At 69.5% G+C, this 12,488-nt stretch overlaps 1 protein-coding gene across 1 annotated transcript; it reads left to right on the plus strand.

The window, feature by feature from the left end:
- Positions 1 to 239: 239 nt before the first annotated feature.
- Positions 240 to 8,683, plus strand: XKR7 (XK related 7). Its single transcript, XM_075517210.1, has 3 exons — positions 240 to 676; positions 7,088 to 7,287; positions 7,388 to 8,683. Exons 1-3 carry the CDS (start codon positions 240 to 242, stop codon positions 8,338 to 8,340), a joined length of 1,590 nt encoding a protein of 529 aa, XP_075373325.1. The 3' UTR covers positions 8,341 to 8,683.
- The last annotated feature ends 3,805 nt before the right edge of the window (positions 8,684 to 12,488 follow it).

Consider the following 12,488-nt stretch of genomic DNA (forward strand, 5'->3'; position numbering starts at 1 on the left):
TTCCAGAGGGGGAGCGGCGGGGCCGGGGCGGGGTTTCCCGGCGCCGGCCGGGGGTGGGGGGGGCGGGGAGGAGGGGATCTCGGCGGGGCCGGGCCGGGCCGCACCGGGCGGCGGGTGCCGGCCGGCGGGCGCGGGGCGAGGCCGGCGGGGGCGGGCGCTGCCGGGGCGGGCTCGGCGACGCCGTCCTCCCTCCGGAAGTCTCTCCCGCTCCCTCCTTTCTCCTCCTCTCCCCCGACAACATGGCCGCGAAGTCGGACGGCGGCGGCGGCGGCGGCCCGGCCGTGCGGCTGGAGAGCCCGGAGGGCGGCGGCGGCGGGAGGCGGGCGGGCGGCGCGGCCCCCCCGGCGCGGCGGTACCGGCTGCGGGACGGCTGCTGGGTGCTCTGCGCCCTCCTGGTCTGCTTCGCGGACGGCGCCTCGGACCTGTGGCTGGCGGCCCACTACTACGTGCGGGGGCAGCGGTGGTGGTTCGGGCTGACGCTGCTGTTCGTGCTGCTGCCCTCGCTGGTGGTGCAGCTGCTCAGCTTCAGGTGGTTCGTCTACGACTTCGCCGCCAGCACCAAGGACAGCGCCGGCAGCACCAAGGACAGCGCCCGCGGCCCCCGCGGCTGCTGCCGCCTCTGCGTCTGGCTGCTGCAGGGCCTCATCCACCTGCTGCAGCTGGGGCAGGTCTGGAGGTACGGGGGATGGGGGTACGGGGGGTACGGGGGGTCGGGATGGGGCTGCTGCAGGGCCTCATCCACCTGCTGCAGCTGGGGCAGGTCTGGAGGTACGGGGGATGGGGGTACGGGGGGCACGGGGGGTACGGGGGGTCGGGATGGGGCTGCTGCAGGGCCTCATCCACCTGCTGCAGCTGGGGCAGGTCTGGAGGTACGGGGGATGGGGGTACGGGGTGATTGGGGGGTCGGGATGGGGCTGCTGCAGGGCCTCATCCACCTGCTGCAGCTGGGGCAGGTCTGGAGGTACGGGGGATGGGGGTACGGGGGGTACGGGGGGAGCAGGGGGTCGGGATGGGGCTGCTGCAGGGCCTCATCCACCTGCTGCGGCTGGGGCAGGTCTGGAGGTACGGGGGATGGGGGTACGGGGGGTACGGGGTGATTGGGGGGTCAGGATGGGGCTGCTGCAGGGCCTCATCCACCTGCTGCAGCTGGGGCAGGTCTGGAGGTACGGGGGATGGGGGTACGGGGGGTACGGGGTGATTGGGGGGTCAGGATGGGGCTGCTGCAGGGCCTCATCCACCTGCTGCAGCTGGGGCAGGTCTGGAGGTACGGGGGATGGGGGTACGGGGGGTACGGGGGGTCGGGATGGGGCTGCTGCAGGGCCTCATCCACCTGCTGCAGCTGGGGCAGGTCTGGAGGTACGGGGGATGGGGGTACGGGGGGTACGGGGGGTCGGGATGGGGCTGCTGCAGGGCCTCATCCACCTGCTGCGGCTGGGGCAGGTCTGGAGCTACGGGGGATGGGGGTACGGGGGGTACGGGGTGATTGGGGGGTCAGGATGGGGCTGCTGCAGGGCCTCGTCCCCCTGCTGCAGCTGGGGCAGGTCTGGAGGCACGGGGGTCATGGAGCCGGGCTGGGGCTGGAGGGAGTGGCAGGGTGCAGCAGGGACTTGGGTGGGGATAACAGGGTGCAGCACAGAGGACACAGGTGGGGACGGCACGGGGGGAAGCGGGTGGGGATGGCGAGGTGCAGCAGGGGCCCAGGCAGCTGGGGGGGGGCATGGGGACCGATCCCTCTGCAGCCACAGCAGGATGGGTGGTGGGGAAGAGCCCCCAGCAGAGCCCAGCTGTGGGTGCGGGTGGGTGTGGGCAGGAGCTGGCGTGAGGAGCCCGCAGCCCAGCTGGGTGGCACAGGCCTGCTGTCCCCGCGGCCGGGTGGTGCTGGGCCTGCTGGGGAGCCTGCCTGGCCACGGCAGCCGGGTCCCGGGGGAGCGGAGTCCTTGTGCCAGGCACCCTGGGCTCGGATTCTCCTCCCAGGTCCCTCCCCGTGCTCCTGCTCGGAGCTCGCTGTAGTCTGCGGGGTGGCGGGTGAGGAGGTGCCGGTCATCCCCAGCCTGTCCAGGCTTCCCACCGGGGCTGCGTTTCTGCTGCCTGCCCCTTCCTGGGCCTGGGAAAGGCAGGCTGTGCAGGCAGGGCGAGCGACAGCTTGGCAGACTGGAGCAGGCTCAAGGCCCTTTGCCTGCGTCTCTGCAGACCCTCCAGAAGCCCGAGCTGATGGTTTATTGGCACCTTCCTCCCCTCTGCCGTGGAGCCGGCACTGCTCCCTCCCAGCTCCGCTGAGCTCCCTCCTCGGGGCGCTGGGGAAGAGCCGTGGCTCTGGCACCGAGCTGCTTCCCGGGGAGGCTGGTGTTGGGGGGGGAGTGGAGACAATGGCAAATTCCCGGAACGATGCTCTGGGCAGGCAGCGCTCCGGCTCGGGTTTCGGTGCTGTTTCCCCTCCTGAGCTACTCTGGTACAGAGGCTCCTCCACTCCCTGTTGTTGTCTGCATGCGTTCGTTCGTCTGCTGCTTTTCCGGGGATGCTCCCGGGATGTCTAACTTTGTTTTGCAGTGCAGCGTGCGCTGTGCTAGGGGGGCTCCTGCCCCTTCCCTCCCCAACACGGCCACTGCCTGCCCCTCCCCGATCCCACTCCATCCCCACGGCAGCTCTCGGGGTACGCTGGCCGCAGGATGGGTGCAAACCCTGCCTAGTGTGCTGGAGGGGCTGGTGAGGGAGAGGACAGGAGCTCTCTGGCCCACCATCCGCCGAGCCTGCCTGCAGCCGGCCTTGGCCCCAGCACCCTGTGGGCCATTGCCTGGTCCTGGCCTGAGCTGGGGCCAGCCTGTGGCTGGGGGCTTTGCTCCCGGTGGTGTCAGCCGTGCTCTCCTGATCTGCTGCACCACGGAGGCTCTTAAGCCAATTAAAGCGGTAACTCTCAGCACTGACCCTCCAGGACATGTTGGTCTCAAGCTGCAGTTGAAGCTCTTTCTAATCTCGGGATTTGGGATTAGCTCGGGTGACCAGTTAAATGCAGTTTGCTAAACCCATTAGTGAGGCTGGATCCGGTGCAGGTGGATGTGGCGGTTTAATAAGTGCGGAATAAATGCTGGATGTGAAGGGAAGGCTTTTTCCCGGCCAGGGCACCGTGCCCCTTGCCGAACATCTCCCCCTTCCCTGATTTACCTGCCTCCTCCCTGCCTTGCGATTGCCTCGGCGGGTCTCCCCCCTACCAAATCCATCGCTGCGCAGCCCCGAGCCCCAGTTGTGGCAAAGGCCCCCAAATCACAAAAACACAGGGCGCAAAGGCGTGCCAGCTCCGAGCACTGCCTCTGAGATCATCCCAAATTAAAGCTGCTGCGAGAAGCTGCTGAAGTTAGTTGTTCATGATGCAAATGCAAATACTCCGCCACGGATGCTCTCCGGAGACAGTGCCGGTTGCATGACCATGTGCTCGTGTAAGCAGCAGCGGCACGGGCCCCAGCCGGGCCCATGCCACCGCCGCGCTCGGGGACTTGCTTCTTGGATGGTTTTGCGGCTCAGGGAATTGTTCTCCACTCCGCTCGCAGAAAGTCACCAGCTTTTTCACCAAAGAAACGCCGAAGGGAAGGGATGCTGGGCACGCCACGCGTGCCCCCCATCTGGCAGCGTGCCAGGGGTCCCCTGCCACCTCCGTGGGCTGGCAGCTGGCCGGGGTGTCTCTGTGGGTCCCGTTGCACTGGGGACAGCCCTGCCTGTGCCCGTTGTGCCCCCGCGCCTGCTTTAGCCCAGGGTCGCACCTGGTTTGGCTGCCTGGGGGTCACCGAGGACAGACCCGGGGTGCCCTCTCCACTCACAGTTCCTCCCTGAAAGCCCCCCATCAGCCCGCGTCCCCCCATCCTCTGCTGGCTCGGGGCCCCGGTGCCACCCCTCGCTCCTGATGCCAGTCCAGTGGCAGCCCCGCGGGGCACGGGTGCCCTCGGCAGCTCCCCGGGTGGGCTCACGAAGGGTGGCAGAGCTGGGACCCACAGGTTTCCCCCCCCGGCCCCTCTGCTCCTTGGGGCTTTGCTCTGCCTGCTCAGGAGCCCTCTCCTGGGCCCTGGGGGCTCCCAGCTTCGGGGTGTCAGCTTGTCCCGCTGCAGGACCCAGCGCTGGGGTCAGTCACTTGCTGGGGGTCCCTGCCCGGCCCCAGTGCGCAGGACAAAGGGCTTTTTAGGGCCGGACCGAGCCTTTCCCTGAGCACCCCGGGGACCCAGGGGGACGGTGGGACGCGGGGGCTTTCATCAGCGCGGTGACATGCCAGCCGGGCCCGTGTGCAGCTCTCCCTGGTGACCTGACTTGGCGGGATGTGTAAGGGATTAAAATGGCTGCAACAGGGAAGCAAATTTCTTGTTTAAATGAAGGATTAAGGGATGATATCCCAAATTACCTTCTAGGAAAATCATACTCCGTATCGCTCACTCTTAGACCGGGGGGTCCCTCATCTTCTTCCATCTGAGGATGACAATTAGTGGGTTTGGTTATAACCAGGGCCAGGCTTTTTTCCTCTCACTTCTCTTCTTCCAACACTTGAAAACCGGGGCCAGTAGCTGGCAGCTGGGGGGCAAACGGTGCCACCGGCAGCAAACCCGGCTGTGGCGGGGCTCCGGCAAACCCGGCGCCTGCCCGAGCCCACCACCTTCCCGCTGCGGGGGGGTTCACTGGGTTACTCTTTGCAATACAAAGGAGGGAGCAATTAGCCCTGAGAGCTCTCGCGGTCGGTTTCTGCCTCATCATCAGTTTTTTGAAAATTAAATGATTTTTTTTTCAAGTGATTGATTCTGTATTTCCCATGCAGCTGCTGTGGCGCTGGGTTGGTAAGTGCTCGCCGTGCGCTGTCAGCGCGGGGATGTTTCTCTGGGCTGAAACACCGCGGGATGATCAAATGCATAACAAATAAGAATCAACATTTCATTCTGGCAAGTTGATGGGAGATGAAATCTCATTTTAATGAGATCTATGGAGCTGACGGGAAGACGGGAGGATAATTGTGCCCCCGCCGAAAGCTGGGGGAGGCCACGGGTCACCTGTTGAGCGGCTGAGGAGCCGGGGACGGCGCAGCCCCGGGGTCTGCGTGCGGGGGGCTGCTGTGCGCCACAGCCAGCGGGACCACGGTGCTGACGAGCCCAATTAGCGAGGCTGATTACAGGGAAAGGATGAGGTCACCGGTGCCCAGGCCTCGTTCACGCGTGGGTGTCCCGGGACCAGCAGCGATGCCCTGCGGCATCCGGGGCTCTGCATTGCTTCTCCCGTTGCTTTCCCCCTACGCCGTGCCCTCCCTCCCCAGGCTGTCCCCTGGTTCGCACCCTGCCAGCGAGGGGGGTCCGTCCCCGGGCGCTTCTGGCGCCGGGAGCAGTGGCTGGCAGGGAGAGGGGCTGGGGGGCAGCGGCCACGGTGGTGCCGCGATGGCCGTGCTGGCCGTGAGTGCAAATCTGTGCCGGGAGCTGGGAGCCGGGCATCCGCAGCCTCTCCCCCGGAGCGGCGAGGGATGGGCTGCAGCAAAAGCTAAAATTAGCTGCTCCCCTCAAGATGGACATTAAAGCATCATTTTGACACCAACGCAAAGAAGCCGGGGGGGGCCGGGAGCTGGGCTGGCCGCGGAGCTGTGGGCTGGCCCCTGCAGCCATCAGCACCCGCTGGAAACCGGGGCGGAACTACTAAAATTGCATTATTTGCTGACAGCAATGTCTTGCCCGGCGGCCAGCTCTCGGGGCGGGGGGGGAGCTTTTTGGGGCTCCTGGCAGGGCAGTGGGAGGGGATGGGGCAGGCGGTGATGGGGCTGCCGGGGCGTCATCAGCCGCACTGGGGAGGACCACGGAGCCCCGTGGGACTGGCGTGCCCGCCCTGCCCTCCCGCACGCCGAGGGAGCCGGCAGGGCTGCCCGGGGCGGGAGCAGATGGCAGCGGGGTGGCACGGGGGCCTCGGTGGCCCCAGCTGAAGGCCCCCACCGTAGTCCTGGGGCCGTGCAGCCCAGGGGTGGGAGCACCCAGCCGTCCCTGCAGCAGGAGCAGGGACGGCTCCTGCCTCCTCCCGCTGACGGATGAGCCGAAAGTGCTGGGATCAGGGTTTCTCCCGCGCTCCGGGCTAATGGAGCCGGCTGGCAGCGCTTTCTGGAGCCGAGGGAGAGGCCGTCGCTCTGCGTGACGGTTTCACTCGGCTGGGAGGAAGCTTTATGGCTCGATGTCCTCCCGCTTCACCTTTCTGTTTTCCTCCTCATCTGGCTCCTTCCTCCCCCCGAGGCAGCGGAGCCGCCGGCCCACGGTGCAGGCAGGGCTGCCCGGGGATGCCATGCCCGTCCAGCCCTGTGTCCCCTCCTGAGGTGCCCGGATCTGGCCCCGTGCCGTGGGGAGGGGGCCCTGGTGGCGGTGACTCAGCCGGTGCGTGCGTCGGTGCCACGCACACCTCCGCTGACCCCCGGCCGACGACCAGATGGCTGGGGCCGATGTATGCCCGCGCCCGCAGCCCTGCCAAGGCAGCGCCGGCACGAGCACCCGGGAGCTTCCCGCGGGCAGCACGGCACGACCAGCTGGTGCCTCCGTCCTGGCCGGGGCAGGGGGAGGCAGGGTGGGCTCTGTGCCAGCCGGGACCAAAATAGTCCCTTTGCGAAGCAGCCAGACGTGGTGCTGGCTGGGGCACCCCAAATCCACGGGTGGATGGAGAGCAGGGCTGCGGGCGGGATCCCTGGCTGGAGGTGGAAGCCAGACCCTGTGCGGGGGGCGAGGGCGCAGGGGCAGCACCGGGGGGGCTGAGGAGCGGGGCGACGGCTGGGTGGGCACCGTGATGGCCGGGCGGGCAGCGGGGTGATGGCCAGGTGAGCCCCGGGGCAGCGGGGTGCTGAGCTGGCTTTGCACGAGCTGCCCCTTCCCAGCACCTTGGGTCCCCGGGTGGGACAAGGACGTGCTCAGCATCGCTGCTGCCCTGCAGCCCCCGGCACCCTCGGCGCGGGGGGCTTTCCACGGCCCCAAATCGGGGGGGAAGGGCTCGCCGGAGCGGGTTGGCAGCGGTCGCGGGGCACGCCTGGCGTGGGGACGGGGAGGTGAGCTCGGCTGCCCGGGTGGCGGGGGTTCCTCTCACCCTCCCGCCCCACCTCCCGCAGGTACCTCCGCACGCTGTACCTGGGGCTGCAGAGCCGGTGGCAGGCCGAGCATCGCCGCCGCCACTTCTACTGGCGGATGATGTTCGAGAGCGCGGACATCAGCATGCTGCGGCTGCTGGAGACCTTCCTGAAGAGCGCGCCCCAGCTCGTGCTGCAGCTCAGCATCATGGTGCAGCAGAACAGCGTCGAGCCGCTGCAGGGTAAGGGACACGGCCCCCGCGGTGGGGCACGGGGGCGGCTGGAGGGAGGACCCTGGGCTGCCGCAGGCTCTCACTGCCCCTCCCTGCTTTGCACCCGCAGGGCTCTCGGCCTCGGCCTCGCTGGTCTCCCTGGCGTGGATGATCGCCTCCTACCAAAAGGTGCTGCGGGACTCGCGGGAGGACAAGATGCCCATGTCCTACAAGGGGGCCGTGGTGCAGATCCTGTGGCACCTCTTCACCATCGCCGCCCGCGCCATCGCCTTCGCCCTCTTCGCCTCCGTGTTCCAGCTCTACTTCGGCATCTTCATCGTCACCCACTGGTGCATCATGACCTTCTGGATCATCCAGGGTGAGACGGACTTCTGCATGTCCAAGTGGGAGGAGATCATCTACAACATGGTGGTGGGCATCATCTACATCTTCTGCTGGTTCAATGTCAAGGAGGGACGGAGCCGCTACCGCATGTGCATCTACTACGTCATCACGCTGTCGGAGAACGCCGCCCTCACCGTCCTCTGGTTCCTCTACTACGACCGCAAGACCACCTCCGACTTCGACGCCTTAATCCTCGTCTGCGTGGTCAGCTCCAGCTTCGCCCTCGGCATCTTCTTCATGTTCATCTACTACTGCCTCTTGCACCCCAACGGCCCCATGTTCAGCCCCCGCGCCGGGGGCTGCATTTTCCGGCAGCGGCCGGCCCCGGCGCCGGGGTCCCCCACAGACGCCGTCACCAGCCCCCCCCGCTCGCTGCCGCGGACTACAGGGGGGGAGCGGGACGGGGCGCCGGGGGAGCGGGACAGCTGCGTGCCCGTCTTCCAGGTGCGACCCTGCGCCCCGCCGGCGCCGGCTGCCCGCGCCCCGCGGACAGAGAGGCCCGTCATCCGCATTGACCTGCCCAGGAAGAAGTACCCGGCCTGGGACGCCCACTTCATCGACCGGCGCCTGCGGAAGACCATCCTGGCGCTGGAGTACGCGTCGCCCACCACCCCGCGCCTGCAGTACCGCACCCCCGGTGCCCCCCAGGAGGTGCTGGAGTATGAGACCACCGTGTAGGGCGCGGGGCGCGGGGCTGCGGCGGGGCCCTCCCGGTGCCATCGCGGCCACCCCGCGTCTTTGCAGCCGTTTGCCTTTCCGTTGGGTTTGTCGGCGCTGCTGTGCCGCCGTGCCGAGCACCCTGCGGGTGGGGGCCGGGGAGGTCTCTCGGTGCTATCTCCCCCCGCGCCGCCCTCCCGCAGCCAAGACCCCCGTCCCAGCCCGCAGCGGCTGCCCTGGCTCCCCCCGGGGCTCGTCCTTGCCAAAATACCTCACCGATGCCTGAGCCCAAGGCGGTGGGTGCTGCGGCCCCGCAGGGCTCGGCCGGGTCGGCGGTGCAGAACGGGGACCGGGGGCACCCCCGGGCCGGGGGCTGGTGGCCGCGAGGGGCTTGGGGCACGGTGGGGCACGGCACGGCCCTTGGGGCGAGGACACAGGTGCGGGGGCTGCCCCATGCCTGTGCCGCAGCAGGGCCGTGGGGCTGGAGTGCAGCTGCAGCGGGGGGGGGTGTGGGGCTCCTCTCACCCCCAGGGAGCCGGGGCAGGGGACAGCCGGGGTCTGGCCAACCCCCCCGTGTCTCCTGCCTCCCCCTGCCCCGCGCTGCCAGCTGTGGGGGAGCCCCCTCATCTCCATCCTTGGTCCCCCTGGCTCGGGGCCGAGCCGTGCCCCCACTCCGTGGGGTCCCTGCTGCCCTGTGGGGTGCAGACCCTGGCCCGGGGAGCCCCTCACGGGTGGGCACCGACCCTGCTCCCCCCCAGCACTGAGCCGGGCCCCCGGCTCCAGCTGGGGCGGCAGGGGATGGCTGCGCCCCATCGCCCCCCCCGCCCCTCCTGGAACCGCTTCATCTCATCGGGTTTGTTTTCACCTGAATGGTGACATTTTGTGTGACATTTTTCTACCTCCGCTGAGGCCGGGGGAGGCAGGGCCCGGCTGGCACTGCTGGGGGGCAGGGGGGGGCGTGCTGGGCTGCCGGCGTTCCCAGGGCTCCCCAAAGCGGGATTCACCCCCCCAGCCCTTCTCCCCTCCTGGGTTTGGCATCGCTTCCCACCCGGGAGCGTTTCCATCCGTCCGCCCATCGGCATCAGCCCCCTCCAGCTCCCCAGTATAAATGTGAGCCAGGATCCTGCCTGCCCCTGCCTGCCCCTGCCTGCCCCTGCCTGTCCCTGTCTCCCCAGAGGAGCGGGGCTGCCGAAGGCTCCGGGTTTGAATGTGTCCCCTCGTCCTGCCCGGATCCGTTGGCGTGCCCCTGCCCGGAGGCTGTGCTGAATGTACCCCGTGGCCCCGGGGCCAGGCGTGTCCCAAGGGGGGGATGCGTGTGCATGCGTGTGCATGCGTGTGCGTGTGTGCGTGTGTGCAGGGGGCTGGCAGGGGTTTGCAGGGGAGCTGCCAGACCCCACGGCTCTGCACCACCTCGGCCCCTCGCCCCCCGCACCCACGGCCCCTGTGCCTTTCCCCCCCGCCACGCACACACATACCCCCCGCACCGGCCCCGCAGGGTCCCGGCCGCCGGCTGCCCCGTGCCGCGGTGCCAAGCCCTGCCGCGGGCAGGGGAGCGTGGGCAGCCCTGCACCGGCCCCGCTGTGCCACGAGGCACCGAGGCACGCCACGAGGCACCGCGCCGGCCGTGGGGAGGGCTGGTGTGGGGAGCTGCCCCGGGAACGGCTCTGGCTGCCGCCCACCGGGCTGGGGCGCGGGGTCCCCGAGGGATGGGGTGGGTGCCCGGCTCCATGGCACGGCCGGGGCAGGCGGCTGCACGGTGTCGGTAGCATCACGTTGCTTTTGTTTCCCATTTCTCTGTAGCTGGAAGGCCAGGGTGACAGCGGGCTGGGGCAGGCCATTGCTGGGGTCACTGGTGCTAACTGGTGCTAACTGGAAGCCTCGGAAACCCTTTTGGAGGAGGGTGCAGAGCATGGCTGGGGCTGGGCAGCGGGCCAGGCCCTCCGCGACCCACACCCCTCCTTCACCGCCGGTAACGGGCAGACCCCGGCGGTGGGTGCTGAGCTGCGCCGGGGCAGCGCTGGGCGCGGGGTGGCTCTGCGGGGGCGGGGGGGGGTCTCTTTTCCTCAGGGAAGGTTGGGGGCAGCGGCCGGGGGGGCCAGGCTGGGGCCGGGGCTCACCCCCGCAGGCGTCGAGCAGCGTTGCCGCAGCCCCCACGCGGTGCCCAGCTCCTCGCCGGGTCCCGCTCACGGAGCCAGGAAGCCACCAGGGATGGGCTGCATGGGGACCGGGGACCGGTGTGGGGCGGCTCCCCTGGCTCCCCCCAGCCCCATCCCCTCTCCCTGTCCCCCCCAAGGGCAGAGGGGAGCTGCCAGGCGGGGCGATCTCCCCCTTCGCCCCCAGGGTTTGCCTGGGGACCCCGGGGCCGCGCCAGCAGGACAGCAGGACACTTTTCTATGCACTCAAGCCACGGTACCCTCAGCCCTGGGCTGCTCCAGGCAGGGATCTCGGTAGCGGCAGGCGGCGCCGAGCCTCTGCCCGCGCGGTGCTGCCCTGCTTGGCGCGGGGGGTCCGGCCGCAGAGGGGGCACAGGGCAGCCATGGGACCCGCTCCCAGCCCCGGGGCTCGGCTGCCCCCCTGCCACCCGCCCAACCTATGCCACGGGGAAGCCGAACCCAGCGCCCCGGTGCCGGTGGCGGCACTGGGATGGCGGCGCCCGCCCACCGGGACCGCGGCGAGGGGGCGCGACCCGGGGCCGAGCCGGGCGCTGTGGGATGGGGGCAGCTCCGGGGGTGCTCCAGCTCCCACTGGGGATGGGGGTCCTGGTCCCCGGGGGGTGTCAACCCCGGGGATGGCAGCGGGGCCGCCCTGGCTTCAGGGAGCGGGGAGAGGTTTGGGCCGGGGCCCTGGCCCCGTTCGCCCTCGGCTGGGGCTGTTCGTTCCCGGCGGGGGCTGCCCGGGGGTCTCGGCCACGTCCCTGGCCCACCCCCGGTGCCGGGACCCGGCGGCCGCTGTCGTGTACTGTAAATACTCTGTGTGCCACCTTCTCTGGGACCCTTGGCGCGGGCGGGGGGGCGAGCGGGAGGCTGGGGTCCGTACCGAGACTTTTTTGTATACCACAAACTTTTTGTATATTTTTAATTTTGCTGCAACATGAGATATTAAATTCATTTCAATAAGCCCTGCCTGCGGGAACTTGTCCTTGCCGGCACCTCCGGCTCACGCCCCGGGCTCCACAGCGGGACAGGACGTTGTCCCTCTGCCCCAGGGTGCTCGGGGACTCTGGGGGATGAAGCAGGACGGCTGCAGCAGTGCTGCCTGTCCGGTGTCGGTGGCCCCGGCCAGTGCTGGCCCCGGCGCGGCGGCCAGCAGGGAAGGGGTGTGCAGGCAGGATGCAGCGCGCTGGGGAGGAAGCTGCCGGACACGGCCGCTGCCGGGCCAACCTCCTCCCTGCCGGAGGCCCCGATCCCTGGCCAACCCCCAGACCCATGGGGGGCTCGGGCCTCATGGGCGGCCATGGGGATGGGGTGCTGGGTGCAGCTGCACGGGCTCCTGACGGCGCCGTTCCCCGTGCCAGGGTCCCGCGTGGGCAGGGCAGGACGGGGGCAGCGAGGGCCGGCAGCCCCCAGCGCTGCCCCACGAGGACGGGGCTGACGTGGGGTGATGGGGCAGCGGAACCGGCCCCGTGCCCAGCGGGGAGTGAGGGGCAGGGGCTGCTCTGCAGCCGGGTCCCGTGGGCACCCCCAGCCCCAGCGCCTGCTCCGGTCCCATCCCAGCCTACTTCAGCCCCTGCCTCTGCCCCGGTCCCAGCCCAGTCCCAGCCCAAGAGCCAGCCCCAGTCCCAGCCCCAGTCCCAGCCCTAGTTCCAGCCCAGCCCCAGCACCGGTCCCAGTCCAAGCCCCTGCTCCGGTCCCATCCCAGCCTACTTGAGCCCCTGCCTCTGCCCCAGTGCCAGCTCAGCCCCCGCTCCAGTCCCAGCCCCAGTCTCAGCCCCAGCCCAAGTCCCCGTCCCAGTCCCAGTCCCAATCCCAATCCCAGTCCCAGTCCCAGTCCCAGTCCCAGTCCCAGCCCAGCCCAGCCCAGCCCAGCCCAGCCCAGTCCCAGCACCCCCCAGGAGGGGCAGGAACTCACATCCCAGCCGTCCTGGTGGAGTTTCCGACACAGGAAAAAGCAGCGGCGCCGAGCGGGGCGGTGGGGGCAGCCGTGCCGGGAGGCAGCGCCGCGGCCCCGCC

The sequence above is a fragment of the Mycteria americana genome, chromosome 14, assembly GCF_035582795.1.
Source record: "Mycteria americana isolate JAX WOST 10 ecotype Jacksonville Zoo and Gardens chromosome 14, USCA_MyAme_1.0, whole genome shotgun sequence".
NCBI classification, from domain to species: domain Eukaryota; kingdom Metazoa; phylum Chordata; class Aves; order Ciconiiformes; family Ciconiidae; genus Mycteria; species Mycteria americana.

Excerpts from the sequence above, each read along its gene's own strand:
- XKR7 (XM_075517210.1), top strand. The coding sequence starts at position 240 with ATGGCCGCGAAGTCGGACGGCGGCGGCGGCGGCGGCCCGGCCGTGCGG. Across the intron at positions 677-7,087 it reads CAGCTGGGGCAGGTCTGGAG|GTACCTCCGCACGCTGTACC; the intron begins GTACGGGGGATG and ends CACCTCCCGCAG. Across the intron at positions 7,288-7,387 it reads CAGCGTCGAGCCGCTGCAGG|GGCTCTCGGCCTCGGCCTCG; the intron begins GTAAGGGACACG and ends TTGCACCCGCAG.